General features: G+C 33.4%; 2 protein-coding genes and 1 long non-coding RNA gene across 4 annotated transcripts; 1 reads left to right on the top strand and 2 right to left on the bottom strand.

Annotated features, from left to right (window-relative positions):
* Nucleotides 1–704: 704 nt before the first annotated feature.
* On the bottom strand, nt 705–4,340 carry LOC141480778 (microsomal glutathione S-transferase 1-like). The gene is made up of 3 exons (XM_074171188.1): nt 4,054–4,340; nt 1,589–1,665; nt 705–1,533 (listed from the first exon to the last, which is right to left on the bottom strand). The coding sequence occupies exons 1-3, from the start codon at nt 4,186–4,188 to the stop codon at nt 1,290–1,292; spliced, it is 456 nt and encodes a 151-aa protein (XP_074027289.1). The 5' UTR covers nt 4,189–4,340; the 3' UTR covers nt 705–1,289.
* A 167-nt stretch (nt 4,341–4,507) lies between these two features.
* Nucleotides 4,508–5,933, top strand: LOC141480779 (uncharacterized). The gene is made up of 2 exons (XR_012464552.1): nt 4,508–4,928; nt 5,718–5,933. It is a non-coding gene; the product is annotated as an uncharacterized lncRNA (long non-coding RNA).
* Nucleotides 5,934–9,155: 3,222 nt separating this feature from the next.
* Nucleotides 9,156–22,674, bottom strand: LOC111509098 (cysteine-rich protein 2-binding protein). 2 transcript variants are annotated; one of them, XM_074171186.1, is made up of 9 exons: nt 22,452–22,674; nt 20,764–21,009; nt 19,088–19,377; nt 18,813–19,009; nt 18,629–18,681; nt 17,681–17,865; nt 17,187–17,480; nt 9,658–9,836; nt 9,156–9,595 (listed from the first exon to the last, which is right to left on the bottom strand). In XM_074171186.1, the coding sequence occupies exons 2-9, from the start codon at nt 20,988–20,990 to the stop codon at nt 9,410–9,412; spliced, it is 1,611 nt and encodes a 536-aa protein (XP_074027287.1). In that variant the 5' UTR covers nt 20,991–21,009; nt 22,452–22,674; the 3' UTR covers nt 9,156–9,409. The 2 variants fall into 2 exon arrangements, with proteins under 2 accessions (XP_074027287.1, XP_074027288.1); XM_074171187.1 differs by lacking the exon at nt 22,452–22,674 and having other exon boundaries at nt 19,205–19,377; nt 20,764–21,190.
* Between the last annotated feature and the right edge of the window lie 3,271 nt (nt 22,675–25,945).

Here is a 25,945-nt window from a genome sequence, read left to right as displayed (position 1 = left end):
CTTTAAAGAATTTCATAGCATCCCCTTTGTAAATTTCATCTTCTATGATCAATTTTCGATGATATAGATTTAAAATAAAATTGACCTTGAAATGAATATATCTTAATTTGAAGGTATCCATCTTCTCATATACCTCAAGGTTGCCTTCCAATATATTATTTTGGTATCAGAATTTAATATGGCAAGTTAACAGAGACGCCACCTTTAAACATTAATGTACGAAATTTACAAAAACCGAAGAGGTTTCATAGATTTTAGGGGAGAAATGATGTTTTCTTAAATTTCAACATCTTGTATCTCAGAATTAAAATCATCCAAGGATTGTCACGCTTCAGGATTAGCATTAGCACCCTGTACGAATTCACAGTGTCAGACTCTGTATTAAACAGACTGAAAATCGATTAGTTTTATTACTAACTTAGAATATGAGTATAATGTTCAATTTTCAAGTTAATTGTTAACAATTTCATTGGATAAGTTTGTTCTTTTGTATTAATAAAAATGTTGTTTTTTGTGTTTACAGCATTGAATTTTTGATACTGGCCCAGGTGTTGAATTTGCCTTATCTTTAGTTAGAAGGAAATTGAGAAATAGATCAAGAACATTTTTCAAATTTTTTGTACATACAAAAATATGCATATAATAAAACATTACACCACAAAGTAGTAGGAAAAGTTGACAAGACACATTAAAACTCTATATAATTGAATCTTCTGATGAAAATGTGTATTAAACAACAAATTAGAAATAATTTTAAAACATATACAATATGCTTGATATACGAAGGGCCAGTATGGGAAAATCGAAAAACCTGGGATAAAGTTGAAATTAATAAAATGTTTGCCCATTTTAAAGCTTATTTAGATGACGATTCAAAATTTACTTATTATATAATTATGATGATACAACAGTAAAGTTTTCACCAAAAAGGTCAACTTATACTGGGTGATTCTTTTTTCAGTCCAGCTTGTACAGCTTGAAAGGTTGTGTTTGAGAAAGTGTTTTTGTTTTCTAATATATTCTTAAATAATTTAAGAAAAAAAATTCAAACGGAGTTAGCGAATTTCAGTTCTTTTCTAATATGTCTAGAACCAATAAGAATTTTCAAAATTTTCAAACTTAATTTAAGTGAACTCTAAAGGGGTCATCTTTTTCCTAAACAACTTTGTATCTGTCTCGGTTTTCGGTTCACCCTTGCTGGTCCTTCTTATCTTTATACAGAAAATATATTTAATGAAAGTAACAAACCGGTTCACCTCAATAACTATCTGAAATATTCTGCAGAAATTCTATGCAAAGTGGATTAAACCTTTAATCACCATGTATCCTGTGATGAAAACCCCAACTCCGAAAGATAATCCTCTTGCTGGCTGTGGTACAACATAAACTGCATAAACAAAAGTGTGTACAATTCTTGCAATAGTGTATGCTAAAAATAGAGATTTCGCAACATATTCTGATGGGTTGGTCAGTGTGTATATAAGTGCGCCAACAAAAAATAACGGAATATTTTCCAGGTCATTCAGATGGGCTCTACAAATTCAAATAGTAAATATATGATTCTTCAAGAAATTCTAGAATTATGTACCTTCTTACTCTTTCTACATTTTCATCTACTCGGACTTTCACTTTCAAATTTTTGGCATCTTCTTCATTTGCAAATGCCTGGAAATAAATATATGGACTTTCATTAAAATTATATCTATATATTGAACAATTCCTTTATTTATACCAAGAAACAAATCTGTTTATATTAGTGATTTCAATAGAAATGAAAAATAATATTCAAAATATGACATAAAAAAATTTGTTTTTTTAGATAGTCTAAAAACAATTGGTGACCAAATATCTTCAATAGTGAGAGTTCATTTCACAAAATTTCTCTAGGAATTTTGTATTTTTTCAATCTTTCCGGTAACCTATTGCAAATATAATCTTGGTTTAATATTCTTTTCTATATTTTCAGTGTGATACAATTTGAAATATGTAAAGTTTTTCTAAGAAAGTTATGAATTACAATACAAAAGTTATCTCATTTATCAATCACATAGTCATAAAATAATTGGATCAAGATATTGTTCAGAAAAGCAATTATCAAAATTTAATTTTCAATTAAAGAAACCCTAAAACGAAAAAGAAGTGTCTCATTGATAGAACTTTGTGCATTCGCATCCTTGAAAAATTACCAATTGCCGCTTGAAACTTCCATTGTGCTATCAGATATGATCATAGAATTTTTATGTAGGGTGTTGGACCTGTATTGGACTCATGCAAGAAGAGAATGGGTCTTGACCGAGCTCAATTTGATACTCCTGTATATTTCAATGTAGATGGGAAGAAAATGCTGATTTAAGCTGTATGGGTTGATGATCTTTTTATATTGTCGAATATTAACATGAAAAATAATATCAAATCTGAGTTGAAGAAAACGTTCTAAATAACTGACCTAGAAGCCATTTTTTTTCTTGTATTTCAGTTGAAGCGCTATCGTGATAATAAAATTTGGGTCAGTCAAGAAGTGTACATAGAAGAAATACCAAAGAGTTTCAATATGGATCATTGCAAACCACACCAATGAGTAACAATGAAAACTTCTCAAAGATCCACAATCTGCAGAAGAATCAGGGAAAATGAAGAAAAATCTTTACCAGGAAGCTATGGGAAGATTCCTTTTTACAGCACAGATTTCGAGACCGGATATTTCATATGCCATTGGCAGCTAGGACGAAGCATATTGATGTTAGGCACAATTTTCTGTTAGAAAAAAATCAGCAAGCATATTGAGCTCAAATATATTATATCAACCAAACAAATGGTTTCTGACTCACAAAGGATTCAAACAGAGACGAGTTCAGCCTCTGCATACTCAATCAATGACTCACTAAATAAGGAGAGTGTTGGAGATATTTGGAGGTCCCTATATATTGGACATGTTGACTGAAATGTTAGGAGTTGACTTATAAGTAATTGTCAAATATAAGTTTGGAGCTATCACAATTAAATCTATTTTCCATCAGGATATGCCTGTCTGGCCAAAAAATTATATTTCACCCTAGTTTCAAAGCATCAGTAAGTTCAGATGAAATTGGTTTGATTGGTTAACAAGTGCTATTCAAGCTTTGACAAAGTGTGATCAGAAATTATACCCCAATATTGTCAAATATGGAAAATATTGCATTGCAGCACATCTCCTTCTCTTCAATCCTGCTGGGTGGCAGTATAATGTAAGTTTTTGGTGTTTTAATGTATTTTTTTTATTAATATTTGAGTGTAAGTTTATTTTTTCCATTTCTTCGCAATAACTGTTTATTTAAGTTTTAAATGAGTTCTTTCATTATTTTGGATGAATGAATGAATGGCTGAAACAGCGAATAAAATCCTCCTGTTAATAGCCAAGCAAGTACTGAGTTGCGACAATATGTTTGTTACATGTGACATATTACTAATATTCCCAGTGATAATGTCCACTCAGGAAAGAATGTTTTCCACTTTGAGGCACTTGATAACCTACCTAATTGATTTATCTGGACAGAAGACACAAACAAGTAGGGTAGCTGAAAATCAGATCCGGTCTGCAATGGGGCAGTCAATGAGTTTGTGCTCTGCAACCAGGGCCTGAATTTCCTTGTAATGAATAATCCACCCTGAACTTTTTCAATATCACAAAAATATTTAAATACTTTTTTACAACTTTTATTCACATGAAACTGTCAACTGATAATATCTTTTTTTTATGATAGAAATAACATAAATATACAAAGTGACCACATAGTGAATAATAACTCAGTATTAACACACTTCAAGGATGACAAACCACAGTATATTGTCCTCAATCTAATGAGGACCAGATTGATGGTCAGTCTGTGATTATCTTCAATCATATGAGCGTCAGCATTTGCTGATCTGAACAAGGAGAGTTTCGTTTTCTAATCTGTATAATACTTTGAGCGAAAGAATATAGAATTAAATAAACTTTTTTTTCTAAAGTACCTACTAAAACAAAACCGAAGTGAGTAAAAATGACTTGTGAACACTTATTGGAATTAGTCTCACCTTGTGTTTGATCCTTTGCCTAGCAGTTAATATGGTCATCAACATCATTTTCAAAATAAGTATTCCACAATAAAATAGATATGCTCGGAAAACAGGATTATCTGTAGATACAGCATCTGGTAAGCCTTGAGCCATTTTATTGATATTTTTCTAGGAGAAAAATAATTGTTTACTTCAGATTAACGTACCCACAAGTCCAAATTTTTCAAACTAAAATCATGTAGTGTAAATGTAGATTAGATAGTAATTAGTGACGCAAATAGATTGAGGTAAGCGGGGCAGGGTAGATAACATAAAAAAAGTAATTTAGATATGAATTGTGGTTATACATAAACTTTGAATTGTTCAATCAAGTATCGCATTCAATGAAAATAGAGTTCAAAGTCCTTGACATTAGAAAAAATATAGATAGATATTAGATATAGTGTTAAGAGGTTAGAGAAATATAAAACAAACATAACCTCTCAAGACATTTCATAGCACCCCTTTGTAAATTTAGACTTCTGTGATCAATTTTCGATGTTATAGATTTAAAATAAATTTGCCTCTGAAATATTCTTGGTTACGAAAGTTTCCTAAAGTAACCGCCACTGTGGTGTTCATGAAAAATTGTTGACTTAAGGCACCGGCAAATATTGTACGATAAACAAATGTCAATAATGAATATAATATGAGGAAACCAAATTCAGACCTAGAGCAGAATAACTGTAATCCTTGTCTATATTATATATTCAATATTATCTGCTTCAGTACAAAAACCAGCAACTTCAGTGAAGTTCTTCAACTTGTTTACTGAATTCGAATAGCACGATTATGGACCTCATATATAACTACCAGTCCTCGGCCAATAACAGTCTATTCATCGGACGTTAAAAGTAGGTACTTTTAAAAATCCAGCAAATTCTCTATTCCTTCCTCAATAGACAGAAATAACTAAGTTATAAATAAAAATTTATCTTCAAACTTGACAATTGAATGTGTTCCAAAATAGCCACTCCTTCATGATTTTTAGGTAATCGCTGTTAAAACTGCCGGTTAGTATTAATTAGCATTTGGTTTCTTTCGGACCTTACCCTTACTAGCTGTAGCTAGCTATAGTGTGCCCTCAATGCCATGTTTTCAAATTTTCACTCGGAAGTAGGGTTCACTAAATAGTCTGCTGGGTTGAACGTTATATTAACGTGTGATTCCTAACCGTGTTAGGAATCACACGTTAAAAGGTAAGACCTCGTCAGCCCTTAGATCGCACAAGTTTCTCAACTTCTGAGAGTTGTCGTTCGTATGGGGGCGACAGCTGATTAACGGAAAAACAGATTTTTTGAACAGATTTATTCATTGAGGGAGAAATGTGGCCATTACTCGTGACAGTGAAATTCGAGCGAGTGATGGACATTTTCAACGAGAAGAATACTTTATTTTTTTGTGAAAAAAGCTTTTTGGCCATCTACTTATTTATCTTTATACCTAAAAACTAATATCTCCTAAAAATCTCCCCTTTCAGAAACACACTTTCTCTATAACAACAGAAATATTTAAAAATAAAATTTATTGTTGAAGGATATCCCAAATCAGAATATTAGCGTTGAATTTCATAACAAGAATAAACGTAAAAAAAGCATTCAGGAATATTTTCTATTTTTGTTATTTTATTCAATTTCACTTAGTTTGCAAATTGAATGGAAAAAAATGAGAAACATTGGAGATGTGACGTGAACCGAGATTGAACACAGAACCTTTGATACCCAGCCTAGAGTTCTAACCAGTACCAGTATACGCCAGGAGGTTGCTTACAAGTTAATGTGACATAAAGCTATTTGGATTTCTAATTCGGTTATTAAGTGACTAATTTTTGAAAATAAAAATATCGTTTTTTTCTTGTCTATGTTTTTATTCTAATTTTCGTTAGAACTTCAAGTTCAATGATTAAGTTTGACTATTGAGAATATATTTTGGGGGTACAGAATTCTGAAGAATCACTTGCTATTGAAATTAATTGAAAGACAACTGAAAGGTTATAATCTGTTGTTTGCAGATACAATTGAAGGATATAGTGGTACTGGTAGGTATATACTTATCAGTCCCAATCGCAGACATAAAACTAGGTTATGTTCATAAAAGTTTCGCTTGAAAGCCCTAAGTCGTCAAAGCGAAGTGCTGAGTATTATGAATACGGTAATACGGTGCAAATAAAATTTTAGAATTAGGAGAGTTAATGGTCCAAGCCAGACTCATCACTATATAGAGAATATGAACATAAAATGTGTCTCTGTAAATCTAATTATAATTATAAACCCTTGGCAATTGACCATATTCACGTAAAAATGGTTGCGGTAATTTCGGGAGTTTCATGATTGGCAACTTTCATATTCGACCATTCTCCTCTAGATATAGTTTTGTGTATTCGATGTATAATCACAAAGCATTCTACTGTGGTATATTAAGAAGAAGGCATCTAAAAGCTTTGTATTTACCGTGTTTAAGTTATTTAGTTTCAGTTCGCTCTATATCAACTGCGCATGATCTGGACGTCCCAGAACCTGAATTTCGTAGGTTTGTTCTGGTTTATTGAGGATAATTTCGGACTGATGAATCCTCTGTTCTGGTTTCGACTGCGAAATGATCCTAAACTGTTTTGAACCGTCCCGAATCGTTCTTGCTCTCGAGGCTGAACTGTTCCCGTTGCTCATGCGCATTCGTGTGGAAATTTGTTTGGGCTATTTGCTAGGATGTTTTTTTTATTTATTTCATTTGAATAATTGATGATTGAGGGTAGATAACATTTGAACTGACTATAGGGATACGCTACATAATAAAATGGACATGATTAATAGTGTTTTCTTGTCTTCATCTCTTCATATATACGATAGGTGGCACAGTGGTCTCCTCAAAAGCGTTCTGGTTTAAACAAGTGTCCGAGAATATTTTGGACTGTTTGAGATTTTTTGCTTGTACGCACCGTCATGCGCAGTTTCTCAACAGTTTCGGATGTTAGAACCAGAACAAATCTATATTATTGCATCAATGAAGTTTATATTTTTCATGGCCCCGTCGCTCGGTTGAGTGAAGGCCCCACGACGTCTGTTAAAATGAACAGTTTTTTTCATCAATACCCCAGTCAGGAAGGGGTACACAAGGCCAGAGCGGCATAGATGTCATTTACCTCTATGTCGTTACCAAAACAACACTCTCAGATTTGAACCACTCGCCCCCATGGCGAAAGACAATTGAAAGGGTACGGGAAGAGATTTTCAACCTGATTAAAATCAAGATGGATTTCGTGTCTATATTTTTCATATGATAATGAACACTTTTGAAACTTGAACTGAATTTGTTGAGTATTACCACATTACCACAGTATAGTAGGAACAGCACAAAGAATACTGATTTAACATATTTCAAAAATCTGTGGAACTTTAAAAAAATTGTTGGTTGCTCTGGGGTACTTGAGATGAAAATACGTTGAATAGTTTTAGACACAAAGGAGTTTATATTTTACATTTCATTGAAGCAGATGAACGAAAACCATGTTAGATATCAACAAACTTTTTCTGCATTCTGAGTTATATTTTCAATGAAATGGAATGTATTTCAGTTACTCCTTTACTTGAACTATCTCAAATGTTCTCTCTCAGTGATGAAATATTATTTTATTTTAAGGGCACTGATATGAATGTTACAGAAGTAACTACATGAAAATATGTTGAAGTTGAAGAGAAAATTGCTCATCCCAATTTAGTCTATAAACTGAAAGCACAGCCACGAAAGAACCATCAAGTTCATACTTACTATTTTAAAGAAAATGCAGAGGTTGTATCATTACTTACATTATTGATAGTTCAAGTAATGATTTACTTGTCCACATACCTATGATATAAACATTCGTGTTTCTTGGGAATAATAAATGTTTTTATACTTCTTTCCATTTCACTGACAAAGGCAATATTCCCTAAGTGCATTTTCACGGACATTTCTGGTTTTACAAAATCATTTTTTTGTGAAGGGACCTCTACACACACACATACAGTGTTAGACCCCCGCAGATGATACCATTTGGTATTATCTGCAAATAACGCGAACCTCCCAGATATATTCAAATCAGAAATATCGTTGACGTACAATGAAACTAAAATAGTGTCAATACCGAACTCTGGGGCACACTGCACCTAGGATTTCCAATCAGTGAATAGTAGTCAGTTTTTACCAACTGGTAACAATCCTTCAGGTAAGACCTGAACCACCACAAAGTAGTGTGTCCAGCAGAATTCGGTGATTTAAGCATTCAAAGGCCTTAGTTAAGTCGCATAATACTGCTGCAGCTGATTCACTTTCATTAATTTGATTATAAGCTTTGGCTATTAGCAAAATTATGGTATCATTTGTGCTTATATGTCCCTGAAATTGATCCCCGCTTAGTATATTGTTTCAGAATAAAAACCTTTTCTATATCTTTGGTAGTTGCTCTCAACTTTGTCATATCAGTTGATTCAAAATAAAAATTGTTTTCAACAAAATATCAGACACATGCGCTAAATAGTGGAAGAGGGGGAAGGACTAGTCATCGAAGGTATCAGGACTCAGTGGCATTTCAAAATTATTGACACAATGGATACAACATAACTTATCCATTGATGAAAATTGAAATAAAATAGCACATAGCCCTGAAAATTTCATGCTATCGAAATTGATATGTTTTTCAATAATAACTCGTATAGATTAAGCCACTATATAAAAACAAATTTAAAAAAGGTGTGACACAATATTTTCGGCAATTTACTAGAGGGAACAATATGCAAAAACCCATAGTCATGTGAATACAGCGTCTACCTGTGTCGAAACAAAAATACTTATTCACAATAGAAAATGAGTAGAAAAAAGAGAACTTCAAGAAGTATTCTGTAAGGGTTTTGCATACGTTATGAGCTCTCAATTACTGCATTGCTTTGAAAAATGAACTATAATTCGGATAACCATAGTTTCCATAAAACTTTTGGCTGTGAGAGCTTGAAACTTCAATTTTTATACTATAATTTACTGTGATCTTCCATAAGGACTTTTTTTTTATTTGAAGACCCCTGGTTATTTCAGAGAAAATGATCAGTATCTAAAAATATATATTTTTTAATTCTGTAAACCATTAAACATTACTTCACATACAAGATATAAAACAGAATAACAAAACATATTACCAACATAAAATATTTTTTACATGAAACCTGACCTAAAAATGAACTTGTCAACAGTATTCACATAATTGGTAACTACTGATAGTAATTAAATATATTTCGAAAATATTCATCTATCAGTACCAGTATCACTAAAAAAAATCAATTTACTCTAAAAAATGTTTTCATCAAGTTTAGGAGGGCCAGTCGTTACTTAGTCGACAGAAAAATGCATGTTTTGGTTTTTTCATATCAACTCCTAAGTACTTGTCATAGAAACCTTCTACGTGATTCTCTATTTGGCAACCATATTTTTTGAACAGTATAATAGCAGGATTATCCGTTGGCACATGCAGTGTGATGTCTTTACCCATGCAAACCTGAAAAAAATACAACAAAAATGCAAGGTGGAAAATGGGTTTTCATTAAGTTAAATTCTTACCTGCATCAGATGATATATCATGAATTGTCCAATTCCACAATTTCTCCAATGTGGTCTCGTAAATATGAATGGCATATAATTTTCCTTAAATTTAACGGGCACCATGAAAGCGAATCCAACAATGAGTCTTCTGTACAAAACGACACAACTGTATTCTGGATATTTTAATGTTTCTGTTACTAAAAAAAAAAGCCAATAAATCAAAGGTGTGATCAAATTTGAGAGATAAGAAAAGATGTACATATAGATACAGATAGAAAAGTTTTAATATGTTGAAATTGAATTTTTTCCAATCATTGAATGAAAACATTGTATGTGTTTAAGAGTTATTAAAGTACTTATAAGAGACACACTCATTAATATACAACTTTATAGTTGTAACACAACTATAAAGTAGTTTACTTTATAGTAGTGTAACGAATTAAAGAATTAACTGTCTTAAACAAATTTATTTTTAACAATATTTCACTTTCACAACTAATTTATATACAACACTTAGTAACTAACGCTTAATTTATCTTCACGGTTTGTTAACCACTAGATTTGCTCTCTAGATACAGACTACTATTCTAGAGACGGAAGGCCGGCTTATATAGCGGCAACGATCACTGCAGATCTCTTCTCGTCATTTCGGCACTCATCTAGAATTATCGTTGTGGTTCACCGACCGCATTCTTTTCGCGATGAGTCATATGTTTGGTGTCTGAGATAACGGTCAGGGCCGGCCTCAGATTCATTACAGTAGTAACACAAAAAAATACCTAAAGATACTTTAATAACACTTTATATATATATATATATATATATATATATATATATATATATATATATATATATATATATATATATATATATATATATATATAAATATATAAATATATAAAACAGAATAATTAGTGACTGGATTAACTATAAATCGGTTCAATTCAATTGACTGCAACCTCACGAATTGAACCGATTTATATATATATATATATATATATATATATATATATATGTATATATATATATATATATATATACAGGGTCCTGCAACAGTGGCGCGGTGTTCCATATCTCTATATAGGAAGCAGATAGGAATCTAATTTTCTATAATATTACCTTATTGCTCGAGCTCGACAAAATAAAAATATTGGCGGTCACACAGGGTGTTCGATTTTTTCTGGGCGGATCCCAACTGTGTCTTTTTAAATGGCAACCTATATTTTTTATCGCTTTTTCGGTTTCTTCATAGAAAATAAAATAAACTTTATGTATATCTGCACTTCGAAAATATTGATGGTTTTCGAGATATCTAGCATGACAGGTTTTTTTTTCCAATATTCGTCACTCAGAATATTTGAAATTATAAAGTGGTGCCAAGTCCAGTTGAAATTTTTTTTGGTCGAATATTCTACATTGGTAACTCTCTCAAACGATATATCTGAAATCGACCTGTGATATACAGGGTATGAAAAACCGCTTGCCAAATATTGTAAATGAAAATTTGCAAAATCTTCCTTATATTAAATGGAACACCCTGTATATTATTGATCCATAAGAAGCGCCAACGAAACCTCTACAAATTTCATTAAGTATTCCCTATGGCTAAGTTCAATAGTTTTTCTTAAATGAGCATTTCTTTCGAAAAATGGTCATTTTTTCAAAGCGAAATCCATTTGACGACTGATAAGAATATACAAAAAATACCCTTTCCTTAAAATATCGCCCATTCCTAAAATTACCTGTAGCTAGATAAACAAGTTGCGAATTACACCACAAAATGGACGTTCTTGAATAGTTACAATAATTTCAAAAATCTCGGAATTTGTGCCATATTCTTTCGGTCTAAAACAACCTTTCAGCGAATGAAATATTTATTGGAAATCAAGTAGTCTGGCAAATGACAGAACAAAATATTTGGCTGCAAATGAATATTGAAATTTTTAGTCAATCGTGAAGTTGAACTGTCGGTATAATTTCATCAGATTGTTGTTATCAAAAAGTGATTTGATTGATATGATTTTCATATTAGGTGAATCAGACAGGAATTGTTTATTGGCAAGTAGAATTTATTCTCAACGGTATCCAGATAGAAGGCATCCAGATGAAAGATCTTTCTAAAAGGTCTTGGGACGATTCGTTGAAACTGGATCTATTAATTATTCCAAACATGAGCGCATCAAGCCAGCTACTAATGAAGATAATGAATTGCAAGTTCTTCTTGCTCTTGAAGAAGATCCTAGTAGGAGTCAACGACAAATTGGGGAAATAGTGGATATAAGTGAGAGATCAGTGCAACGAGTATTGAAGAAACATCGCTTGCATCCATACCACGTTCAGTTACATCAAGAACTACTGTATGCTGATTTCGAGAAAAGAGTGAGATTTTGCAATTGGGCCATGAACAAAATTCGTCGAAACGAATATTTTTTCAATAATATTTTATGGTCGGATGAATCGACATTCCATAAAAATGGATTTGTAAATCGACATAATTACCATTATTATGCGACAGAAAATCCTCACTTATTGAGACAGGTGGATTATCAACATAGGTGGTCGATAAATGTCTGGGGAGGCATCATTGGAGAATATGTAATTGGTCCATACTTTTTTGAGGGACATATGAATGGTGCAATGTATCTCAATTTCTTACGAAATGATTTACCAGGTTTGTTAGATGATATTCCTCTTGACCTCCGCAATAGAATGTGGTTACAACATGATGGTGCACCTGCTCACTATTCGGCAGAAGTGAGAGATCATCTAAATGAAGTATTTCCCAATAAATGGATAGGACGGAATGGGCCTGTACGGTGGCCCGCTAGATCACCAGATTTGACGAAACTAGATTTTTTCTTATGGGGATACATAAAAAATATGGTTTACGTTGAGCCACCAACTTCTCCCGAAAATATGCGACTTAGAATAACGAATGCTTTTCGCAGCATTACACCAGCTGTCTTGCGCAGGGTAGAACAGTCTTTCAAACATAGACTTCAGGTCTGCATTCAAGAAAATGGAAGACATGTTGAACATATTTTATAAAAGTTTCATTATCAACCTTAATTAAACTCTCCCTTTTGTAGTTTTGTAATTTGCCAGTTGACAAATTTGAATATCTAGAACTCAAGCTCTGAATGAATATAATAACATGAAAAAAATAGTTATTTATAATGTTTCTTTCTTTTAACTTGTTTGGTTTGATATTGCACGATTTATGAGTGAAATTCTGCATCCAATGAAAAAATAATTTTCCATTTAGCAAAAAGTGATAGGTACATACATTTATTTCGTTAAAAAATATTTGTTTGGACACCTTCTAATGTACAAAATTGAAACAAGATATCTTTCGTATATTTTTATCAGTCGTCAAATGGATTTCGCTTTGAAAAAATGACCATTTTTCGAAAGAAATGCTCATTTAAGAAAAACTATTGAACTTAGCCATAGGGAATACTTAATGAAATTTGTAGAGGTTTCGTTGGCGCTTCTTATGGATCAATAATATACAGGGTGTTCCATTTAATATAAGGAAGATTTTGCAAATTTTCATTTACAATATTTGGCAAGCGGTTTTTCATACCCTGTATATCACAGGTCGATTTCAGATATATCGTTTGAGAGAGTTACCAATGTAGAATATTCGACCAAAAAAAAATTTCAACTGGACTTGGCACCACTTTATAATTTCAAATATTCTGAGTGACGAATATTGGAAAAAAAAACCTGTCATGCTAGATATCTCGAAAACCATCAATATTTTCGAAGTGCAGATATACATAAAGTTTATTTTATTTTCTATGAAGAAACCGAAAAAGCGATAAAAAATATAGGTTGCCATTTAAAAAGACACAGTTGGGATCCGCTCAGAAAAAATCGAACACCCTGTGTGACCGCCAATATTTTTATTTTGTCGAGCTCGAGCAATAAGGTAATATTATAGAAAATTAGATTCCTATCTGCTTCCTATATAGAGATATGGAACACCGCGCCACTGTTGCAGGACCCTGTATATATATATATATATATATATATATATATATATATATATATATATATATATATATATATATATATATATATATATAAGCAAGAAGCAAGAAACAGATAAGTGTAACTATATTTATAATTGTAGTTTTTCTTGATTTCAAAAGAGCCGTTGAAACTATTCACAGAAAAATGCTAATATCAAAACTGAAATATTACGGTTCGAATCATTTTTGAAAACTAATTAAGTTCAAAGAAAATGATCCTGAGTACAAAATACAAATTAAAAAACGTAAACTACCAACATTTACACATAAAAATAGAAGGTGAAAATCTGGAATGGGTTAAGGAATTTAAATATCTAGGATTTATGATAGATGATAGACTAAGTTTTAAAAGTCACATTGTACTTTTTATTCAATTTATTGTTGAAGAGAATTAGTAACTGGACCAACACTAGTTGTTTTGATACGAAATTTTAACATTAATGAACAAATGTTAAATAATCATCACAACTAGAACATTGGCATCACACACATTAACAATATGTAAATACCAGATTGTGAAAATTACATAAACATTCACTGCGTGAATATTTCTCTAGCAAATTTGTCATTTCAGAATTGATTTATTATTACATGCCATTAAGTATATATACAATTCAGAGGTATACTTGAGATTCAGAGGTATACTTGAGAATATAACTCTCATTGCTTAAATTAACAGGTGAAAATCACTAGAATATTTTCCACCTTCACTATTTCTCAGTCTTCACATATTCACCATTCCCTCTAAAATAATCTCGATCGAGAATAGGTAAATATGCTTCCAGTTAATGGGTACGAAGTAACTTTCTATATTTGCAACCGTGGTAATAAATCCAACCTAACATTTCCTAACACGAGATTGGGCATGTCCCTCAAGCAGGATGTGCCGTATCCGCATTTAAGCACCAGCCAACACAGCATGTCTCTGTGAGTGTTATATTACCATCTCTAATATTCATCCTTTATTAATGGGACATGTGTAAAAAAAATATTTGCCATGAAGTTTTTGGCACCAAGTGAACAAATCATGAAATAACAGAAGCTTTGAAGACCATTCAAGATTCTTCCACTATTGCACAAATACCCAGTAGTTGCAGATCTCCGTTGATTCTAATACAAGTCAAAAAAACAAGAGGAGAAATAAGCCAGCAAAATGAGTAAAATAATTGTATGTTAATATTTTACTGATTGACATGTTTCAAATTGTAACAGCAGAGAAAGGAAAATCTGAAAACCAATAATCAACAAAATGGTAGAAACTATATGAAAATATTAAACCACCTTACAATGAAATAGGGGCCAATAGAGCAAATGAAAAAATCTGTTACAGCATCAAATAAACAATAGTGATACCCAACCAAATCCACAGGCTTCCATCCGCTAAACAAAAACATGTAGCAAACATAATCAACATCGTGGGAGGTGTTATTGAAGAGTTGGCAATTCCTTGGAATGATAACTAAATGTTTATTTGAGATCAATCAATCAAATATACTTTATTGTCTGAAGAACTACATCTTGTAGACAGTCATAAATAATATGTAAGATACAAAAATCTACATAAAAAAACATAAACAGTTTAAACAAAATACAATAAACATAAGCTAAAAATGTGAAATACACTGAGATATTCAGCTGGAAATAACAAGACATAGAAATAAAAGTTAAGATTCAAGTGAATCGTCAAGATACTCCTGAACTGAATAATAGGCCCTATCAACAAGTAGCATTTTAACTGCTTTTTTGAATTTGTAAAGCACTATAATTTCTTTAATTCGGGCTGGTAAGTGGTTAAACAGTTTGATCCCGTTGAATATAATTGAATCCCTAATAAGGGAGCTCGCAGGAATAGGCAGATCTATGTTACTATTGTGGATACGAGTATTATATGAGGAAGGGGGAGATGCACAAGAATAATTTTTTTTTATCAAGCAAATTGATTCCAAGATAAACAGGGCAGCTACTGTTGAAATACCGTGAGCTATGAAAAGAGGCTTGCATGGATCCCTGGGAGCTGCTTTGCACATATATCGGACAGCCCTTTTTTTGGAGCACAAAAATCATTTGAAATAAATCTCTAGAACAGACTCCCCAGAAGGCAATTCCATACTTAATATGAGGATCTATTAAAGCAAAATTAGCTGTTCTTGAATGGGAGTAGCCTAGTTCTCTAGAAATCACTCTTAGTGCATAGCAACCTGAGGGAAGCTTCTTGCTTGAGTTTATTGTGTGATTTTTAAATTTCAGTTTATCATCAATGTTCAACCCTAGAAATTTATAATTATGTACCCTGTCTAAGATTTTGTCACCAAGGCAGATCTCAGGTAAGTTGGAGTGGAAGGTAAGTATGCTAGTTTTATAGATATTGAATGATGACTTATTGCAGTCGCACCATTCTTTGATTTTGTTGATGTCAGCTGAGATGGCATCTTGAAGGGTAGGAATGTCCTTTTTGTGCCATAATAAAGTGGTGTCATCAGCAAAGAGAGTAATTGTGGCCGTTATATCTATAAAAGCCAAGTCATTTATGTAGATAAGAAACAAAATTGGGCCAAGGATCGATCTTTGTGGTACACCACATTTGATAGTTTGAGCCGAGGAACACTCGGTTGTTTTAACTACCTGTTTGCGACCTGATAAGTACGAATGAAACCAGTGGAGAGTGTTGCCTCTGAAGCCATACTGTTGCAACTTATTAAGAAGGATCTCATGGTTGACACAGTCGAAAGCTTTCGATAGATCACAGAAAATAGCAGGGACTGCTTCTTTAGCGTTATATTCGGAGTATATCATTTCTAACAGAGAGAACAATGACGTCAACAATGACGTCAATCTTAACCATTTGACGTCAAGTGATCCTGTCAAAGTACTACTTGCCTAGTAAGGGCTTGCTGAAACCACTGATGTTTATACCTTATTAGAAACCCTCCTTGATCTTGATTTTACTTTATTTGAGGCGTCATAAGTGTGAGATACATTTGAATAGCTGGCAAGGTCACACGTTACCTAGGTAAACAAACAGGTTGAAAACATTATTTTGTCTGCTTGTGATCTTTGTCAATCATTTTGACGTGAGTTTCATGTAAGGTCCTATTTGGGTGAGAAATGTAGGGGGTTTAGGATACAGGTTAGAAAATGATGTGAACCCAAAAAGAACCACTAGGCTTTTAAATTTTATTTATATATTCTATTCATTTCTTTCAGATTGGATTATGAACCTGAATAAAGTAACTTCAGATGAGGTCTATGCTTTTTTGATTGAACTTCCTTCAGATATTGCCACGACCCTTGTTTAATTTAACTGTTGGTCCTAATAAGGAACCACACTTTTTATTGAATTTTGCAAAAACAAAGCAACAAATATTATTTTTTAATTTTTTTTTTGTTTTTTATACCACAAGCAACAAATAAATTGGTAAAATAAAGTGTATCTGAGAAAAAAATATCTGCTTCAAAGGGTTAACAAGCAAATATAATTGATGTACTATACAAAAAGCAATGGATACTTACAATCAATTCCAGGCCAGAAAAACTGGTTGCAAAGATTGTTTAAAGCTGGAATAAGGTCGGGCTGAACATATACAAAGTCAACAACTCCCCGAGGCGGTAAAATATAGTTTTCAACTTTTTTATTTGCTTCAAGCTTTATTCTTGCCAGTAGTTCCAACCAGGGAGGAAATGTATCGGTGTCTCTAAAAATATAAGGTGGAAGGTGAATACCACTGAAGGGTGACTTTATTGGTATTTCTCGAATTCCTCCAGTCAGTTTCAAATACATATCAAGCCCTTTTGTTCTAGAAAAACCTGAAAAACAAAATATGTTTTGAGTACTCAGTACTTTATGTATTTATAAATATCGAGATTTACTGGAAAATGTGTGAAAAAATTTACTACACTTTCAATAACTTATTCATAAATTTTTTATTTGTTCTGACTACAAATTTGTTACTGATACCCTGAAATCATTTTCTCTTTCAAGTTTTTTACAATAATGCAAGACTTACTCGTCAAGGAAGTATTATAATAACACATAGGGTCCACATATTTTGCTACTTCTCCTACTGTGGTTGCATCATTTGTTGTACTTGAAATTATGCGATATTCAGTTTCTTCTTGAAAATCTGTGGAACTGCTTATTCCAGGGAGGTCACTTGGCAGCATTGATTCACAATTAGATAATTTCTTAATTCTAAAATAAATCATAAAGGACATTGAAAAACTGTGTACAGGTGATAGAATAAAATAGAGATAAAAAAAGTATGAATATCTGTCGTGAGTAGACGTGCTTAAATATGTTCTGATATTCTCGAGTTTAATGGCTGTAAAACCGTGAGTATCACTTGGATTTCTACAGCCAGTGAATATAATTGGAAGTCAATGTAGTCTAAATTGAAAAGTGACAATCAATTTGTAATCTGGATACAACAGATCGCGCAAAATACAAAAATGCAAGCACAAAACTTCCCATTCGCACTTAGTAGCCTCAGTCAGTAGACTTTATTACTATGGTCAATGAGCACACCACAATTTTTTTAAGGAAGTTTAAGGAAGTTTATTCCATAAACGTAATTCTCCAAATGAAAGAGTTCTTGAACAGTGAAGTTCGAGGTGTACTGAATTGAACCTCAAAATGATGAGCAGCCACAGTCCGTCGCGTATTTCTGATGTGTACCACTCTTGGTGGAATCGAATGTTCCAAGTCACTTGAACACTTCCCGTGAAAGTATCTATGGAAGAGAGACAAATCTCCAACCTTTCATTGTTCGCGTCTCCAATCAGGCAGATGGCTCTTCTCTGGATGGAATCCAGCAGCTTCAGGGTATGCTCACGGTCGGATTGTATTTTTTAATACATTATAAAGGATTTTCATCAAGTATTGGTCAATTCTTCTATATTTCTGAATAATGTTATGAACCCTCAAGCTGAGATACTCAAAACACAATTTTACTTACTTCTTAGAAACTTGAGAAGCACAGTTTTTCCTCCTTTTCATTTTTTTGACAATCTGAAAATGAAATAACATTAACATTGATAATTTTACTGACAAGCAAATGGAGCGAGAATTCCCGGACACAGTAAACGTAAAAAATTAGCTTACCTCAACATTAAAACACGAGATAAAAAAAATTCTCTTACTTGGGCATTGTCGAATACTACATCATTATCATCACTGTTATCTTGGGTTTCACAAACATTTTGTGTATCTGTTAAAACTTGCAAAAAGTCTTCATTATCAATACATTTGCGAACTGTTACATGAAAAAGATCATCATCTGGAATAAGGGTTAACTTTTGATTTTTCATGTGCTGTTTCTCGAGCATCATTACCGAATCTGTAAAAAAGTGATATGTAATACATGTAACAAATATTTTTCTTATGTATTTCAATTGCGAATAATTTTCTCACTTACATATGCAAGAAATAGCAAGAGGAGTAAGTTTTGGGTACATCAAGGCCCAAACAGCAGGTTTATTGAGAACAGCATTTCCTGACACAAAAATGTATTTACTGAAGTGGGAAAGAGTACCTGCTACGGTCCCAGTCCATTTTTTCTTCTTTTTGCATTCATTGGTGAATAATGTTTCCCAATTTTTATCGATAAATTTACCAATATGATGCCTCCAATGGAAAAACCCTTTTCTAGCTAATCCAGGACTTTTATAGTGCAGATGATATAAAACTAAGACAACTACTTGCAACCTGAAATCAAAATATTTTTGGATTGAAGTTTATATCCATTACTTTGCTCCATATTGTTTTTCAAATCCACTTCCTAGATGATTTTAAACAAGGTTTCATTAGAGTTTTATAAAGTATTCAGTTTTGAAAGTTATTGTAATCTAAACTTACTGATAAGACCAAGAACTCTGTCATGAACTAATTGAAGCAGACACAAGAAGATGTCTAGTATGATAAAGTAAAGTGAACAGCCTCAGAGTGAAATTATGGTAGTATATTGTCTGAATTTATTTTAAATGGCAGTTTTTTGAATTACACATATTGTTAAAAATAGAATTAGAAACAGGAGTACTGGTCAGTTCTATTATATTTCCGAATAATGTAGTATTTTACATGCACCTTTACAAAATAGTATAGTGTACAATTTTTAGAAGAGCATTTTTCACACAATTGTGACAGGTTGGTGACACGTGCAGCAGGCAAGAATCGTGAAGCGGGTGAAATTAGCTTTAATATAATGGTAGGGAATGAAACCAAATTTTGTGATTTGGTTGTTGTGATTTTGTGATTTGGTATATTTGACGCATTTGAATTTTAATCAAGTTCAGATTGTTGGAAAACAGATCAATTTTGTAAGAGCACATATTGAATATTAACCATGATTTGTTGAATGAAACGGTACATAAAATAAGTTTTCATACCCAGTATGCCTACTTGGGACATACAAATATATAAATGAAAAGATTTCTGTATTCCCATTGAGACGTTTGAATAATAACTAACTTCACGTTGGTATGTTTCGCTAGCCACATTAGCGTAACGTTGCATCGAAAGACACCATTTTTGTTCTGGTGAGAAATATATGTTTTCGAAATATTTGTTTCACGCCAGAGGTTCTGAATTTTACTTATCAAATAAACAATTTAATAGAACTGGAAGCAGCCCAATTACTGGATTAGCAAAATGAGATTGAATATGTAGCTCTACCAAATTCTTAATTGATATTTCAATTTTCCCAATCACTTCATGTACATGGAGGATCTGCCATGTGCTTAATAAACAATACAATAACTATTACTTAAAATCTCACATTACAAATCTAATAAAAAATCAAATTGAGGTGTATGCGGTAGAGTACATGATAGATTACCATCATGTTGCAACAGTGAATTTTCATCAACTTGGCACATGAGAATCAAAAAATTTCAGAAAAGTGTGTGGATACTCTGTATGGAACTTCATAATTAGAAAATTTCACTATATAATACTAACTGGGAATTTCAATATATTTTATGATAAAACAAGTACCTAATGAACTAAAAACCTTACACCAAATCCTAGAATCTTTAAATTCTTGTTGGGGTTTATTACTGGAAAATGTTGTCCAACTTTTTCCTATATACTCACCAGGACAATTTGATTCTTGAAAATACTTCAATTTCTGTGGAAGAACATTCCTGGCAAGTGAACGAAAAAAAAACATCGCCATAAAGTCCTCCGGGCACCGAGCCCCTTTTTAGACATTTCAAATGAACATTTTTATTACATTCGCTGCATTGTAGTCCTTCTTCCAAACTTATTCCTAGTTTCTCTTCACAGTACTTACAGAACTTGTCTTCCGTAAATACCTCCATAATTCTAGATGCTGTGTTTCTTAAAAATATTAAAACATACAATGAAATGAATTAGACAATGTCAGAATAAATATCAAAAACTGGCACTCTGGCACTTATGTATTCAAAACGTATTCGTCTGATTCAAACACATTCATTTTGGCCACAGAATTCTACACAAAAGCGAAAGCCGAAAGCACCGTCTTCAAACTACGGCCCGCCAGTGTCATCAATCCGGCCCGCGAAAGTCAATGATTTACTGTCATCAATCTGGCCCGCGACAGCCAATGATTACCTAATTGTTGTTACTATTGCTGTGATGAGTTGAAGAAGAAAACACAGAATGATAATTACTCGGTTTTATTTATTTGCAAGGTAAAACTTAACGACAGAAATGATGACAAAGAAAACTTAACTTAAGTATCTAAGTTTAAGCATTTTAATAACTAACAAATAATTGAAATGAATCGCAGTAAATTGTGATTTTCCACCGACAATACTTTAATACTTTGTAGTTGTGGATCAATTTTACTTGTATCAATTATCAAAAGAGATTTAAGATGCTCATCGGTTAATTGAGATCTGTAAACATTCTTTGTGTTCTTCATCTTGGAAAACGTTTTCTCACACAAGTAAATAGTACCAAAAACAGAAAACAACCCACGAGCAAATTTATGCAAATTATCAAATTGTTCCAGTGGAAGACTCTTATAAAATTCCAAAGATGAATTTTGATATTTGTTCTTAAGCATATCACTTCACCGTAAATCAATAATTTCCAATTGAACTTCCGGAGCCAGGGTTTCTATGTCAGAATCAAAAGGATTTTGAAAAAGCTTAATTTCATTCGCAATGACATCAAAATCTGAAAAACGAGTATCAAAATTTATCTTCAAAGCACTCAAAGTTTCGATTGCAAAATTGACGGGAAATTCAGTCTCTGATGTAGTGTGGCTGAATTTTTCACATGTTTCAAAATGTGTGAAACATTTTTTACGTAATTGCGATTGAAATAGTATTCGTTTCTGCCTGAAGGATTTGATATTGGTGTATAAATCATGGAGAAGCTGATTTTCTCCTTGCTATCTCAAATTCAGTTCGTTCATATGATTTGTCAAATCGACATAGAAGGCTAACTTCCACATCCATTCACTATTTTCTAAATCGGCAAAAGGGCGCTGCTTCTCATTTGAAAAAAAAATCGATCTCTGCTCGAAGTTCAAAAAAGCGCTTAAGGACTTTTCCGCAACTAAGCTAGCGTACGCCAGTATGATATGGTAAATCATTTTCTCCAATCTATTGAATAAACTCGCGGAATTGTCGGTGATTCAGCCCAGTTAATCTGATGAAGTTAACAACTGATATGACTGGTTTTAGAACTTCAGACATATCCAAACATTTTCCGCACAAGGACTGTTGATGAATGATACAATGACACAAATGCAACACACAAATGCAACCACTCCTTTATTTTTACCATACATATTTTTGTTCAGTATTCTCTTTGGTAAACAAAGATTGCTGCGATTTGAGTCCGCATTTCAAAGCTTCAAATTTTTCCTTCCTGTATACTTGGAGTAACTTTGAAGATGTTTCGACTCATAGTGTCGTTTAATGATATAGTCTTTGAGAACAGCTATGGTTTCATTATAAATTAAACATAGAGCCTTATTACTGAACTCAATCACAAAATACTAAAAGTTCCATTTTTCTTGGAACGTTCTGCATTCACTGTCGATTTTTCGCTTCTTTTCCATACTAACAAATCACACATAAAAGCAATAAGTCAAATCAAAATAATTTTATTGACGGGTGTTACTTTATCTCCCAATAGACAGTTTCACTTCCTTCGCATTTCCTACGCAGACTAACTCGCAGTTGCGCTGCTATCCTTTTTATATGCAATTATTACTGCCATCTCGAGGTGATCGTAATACACTAGCTAGAACCAGAACTTTCTCGAATCAACGCGGTAATTCCAAATATTTAATTACGCCTAATGCCACCTAGCGGGTAGCTGTCGTTAAGTGTCACAATACACAATAATAATTTAAATGCAAAAAAAGCGTAAGTTTTGCTGAGGTTACGCACTTTGCGACTATCCTAGTCTAGAAATATAGCTAAGGGCAGAAATTGGCCCTTGGAACAAACCGAAAAAATCATTATGGCCCGAAGGCTTCAAAGTTTGGAGACCCCTGGTCTAATGCATCGACATAACCTTTTATGTCGGTGGTCTAAGTCGGACCCTTAGATTAGGTATATCTTTCCTTGTCTAAGGTCGGACCTCTGATCTTCTTCTTCTTTTTCCATTAATGCCTTCAGCTGCCAAGGCAATCCAGCCACGAGTTCCAGAATCATGTTGCTACTACAGGTGGAGCCTACACTGAAGTGGATCTGAGTCGGACCCAAACCCCACCTGGGTTTGCGCTAAAACAAAGTTCAACTATAATTTGAAGTCAGTTAACAAGCAATGTCCGACTGCACTAGAGTTTAAGCACTAATGTGAGGTGATGCACTACGGTTACGTGTACACTACGAGGTCATGATTGGCGAAGCACTGCACGCGCACAATTATTAGGTCTGTCTTGATCACACAGCTTTATATTGGATGTAATCAGGGATAAGGATATGGTTTGTATGTTAAATGGTGATAAGGTGATATATGTTTGAAAAAGATATCGTGGAAGGTAAAAGACTGAATAGTTGAAGGAGGGATACTGAGAGAGGCATGAAGAATAGAAAAGAATAGAATAGAATTTATTCATCATTTAAAATTTTACAATTGCATTGCATTACATAACACTCATAAAATTTGATCAGACTAGTCAAACATGAGCCCTAGGCTATATATAAGATACATACATGTACATTACAAATACAAGAAAAGCATCTTATCGACTTATATTAGGAGATTAAAACTTCTTGCACAGAATAAAATGCATTGTTTGCTAGGTGACTGTATAGTCTCGAGTTAAATGTTTGCAGACTGCATTTATTTCCAAATAGTTTCACTGCATGGTTATAGAAAATGATGCCTTGATAACTCGCAGAGTCCTGTTCCACCGCCAAACGTGAGTGAGGTAGTCTCAATTCTTTATCTTTTCGTGTGTTGTAGTTATGGCACATATTATTTTTTGTGTAGTGAGATTAATTTTTTTGAATATTTACCTCTACTGCATATATGTACAGGCAGGAAAGAATAAGTATGGACAGCTGAGTGAAGCATTTGTATATTGTGAGAATTGTTAGGGCAGACAAAGAATATATGTAGGAGAGTCTATATTTCCCCACATTCGCAGCGGTCGTCATCAACTATCTTAAGTTTATGGAGATGCGCTTTATTGAGAGAATGATTGCTCCTAATTTTGCACATATTGATGATTTCTCTACGACAACAAGTAGCCAGATCCTTGTGTAAGCCAGAGTTTTGTAAGGTTGTGCTACAGAGAAAAAGTAAAGTTTTGCTTTGAATTGTGCGTCCCCGCTATATTGATTGGTCCAGTCTATCCAGATATTATGGTTCAATAATGCTTGAAACTCTATAGTCTGCTTGAGGATGATTAGAGAGTGGATGGTTTCTTTCAATATTGGCTATGGTGTCGGCTGTATCGTTACCCTTGATGTTAGAATGACTGGGGACCCATGCTAAATGTATGCTGTTTTCCTTTATGATGGCTCGATATATCACTTGTCTGGTACGTAATGAAAGGTAATCGCTGTTTGCAAATATGGTTGACCGGGAAATTTTTGCTAGGGCGCTTTTTGAGTCATTAAAGACGACTGCGTGTTTGATATCGTTGTCAACAACATATTGATCTGCTTCTCGAATGCTGTTATTTCAGGTTCACATATTGAAAAGAAAGAGGTAATTGTCCAGAATGATGTAGGTTGTGTGAACAAACTCCAATGCCAACGTTACCGCGTACATTTTTGTATCCATTGGTGGAAAAATATGTATGATTGGCAAATTGTTGTTCGGCAAGTCTGAGAAAATCTTGGTGGTTGTCGTTCTCTTTGAAGAGATTCATTTCGTGGTGGGGAATTGGGAAGATTTGACCATGTAAACTATAGCGGTAACAAGGAAAGTTTGGAAGTAGCATAATATTCAGGATGTAGGGCATTAGTCTGATATATGCAGTAAAAACGGCGTAGGATATTGAATATATGTATCACACAACTCCATTACGGAATGAATATAAGGATTCACGTAAGATATCAATTTAGAAATGCATCTCACTCCCAACCAATTTCGCCTGTGAGCAAGAGGCATCTCTGAGCTTTTTGATAGTAGTATTGTGGTGGATGTTGATCTCATAAAACCCAAAGCTACGCGTAATGGTTGATATTGTACTTTATCGAGCTGGGACAATACTGTTTTCGAGCATCTGCCAAAAATATGCTGCCGCTGTCAAGATGTGGGCGAACTAGAGCTTTATATAATGGGATCAAAGTAGAAGGAGTCGCACCCACCACGTCCGACATAGAGACCTCATAAGATTCATTCCCTTTTGTGCTTTTGCACAAATCATATTTATATGTAGCCGCCATGATAGCTGATGATGGAAAATTATGCCCAGGTATTTTACCTTCTGCGACCATGGAATGGGGTTGTTGTTGATAAGTATATGGTCGCCGATATCGAACATATGTTTATTGATGAAAGAAATTGCTTCGCACGTATTGATGGAAAAATATAGCCAAGTTCTTCCAGAAAGTTATGAATTTGATTGAGATCATCTATAAGTTTTCGAGTGTCTGTGCCGACGTCTATCAGTGCTAGATCATCAGCATACCCAAATAAAGATACCTGGTCTTCTACTAAATGTTTTAAGGGGTCGCTATGAATGAAGAGAATAGGACTGATTGGCGAACCTTGTAGGAGACCTCGGTTAACAGATTCAGGCCTTATAATGCACCCTGTGATTGGGTCTTGGATGCAAATTTGCCGGTTGGTAAAGATATGCCCGATCAATGTT

This window comes from Leptinotarsa decemlineata, unplaced genomic scaffold (genome assembly GCF_025532065.1).
Source record: "Leptinotarsa decemlineata unplaced genomic scaffold, Ldec_3_MD MMD2_tig00000010_RagTag_RagTag, whole genome shotgun sequence".
NCBI classification, from domain to species: Eukaryota; Metazoa; Arthropoda; class Insecta; order Coleoptera; family Chrysomelidae; genus Leptinotarsa; species Leptinotarsa decemlineata.
The sequence above is the reverse complement of the archived record's forward strand: the minus strand, read 5'-3'. Positions and strand labels throughout refer to the sequence as shown.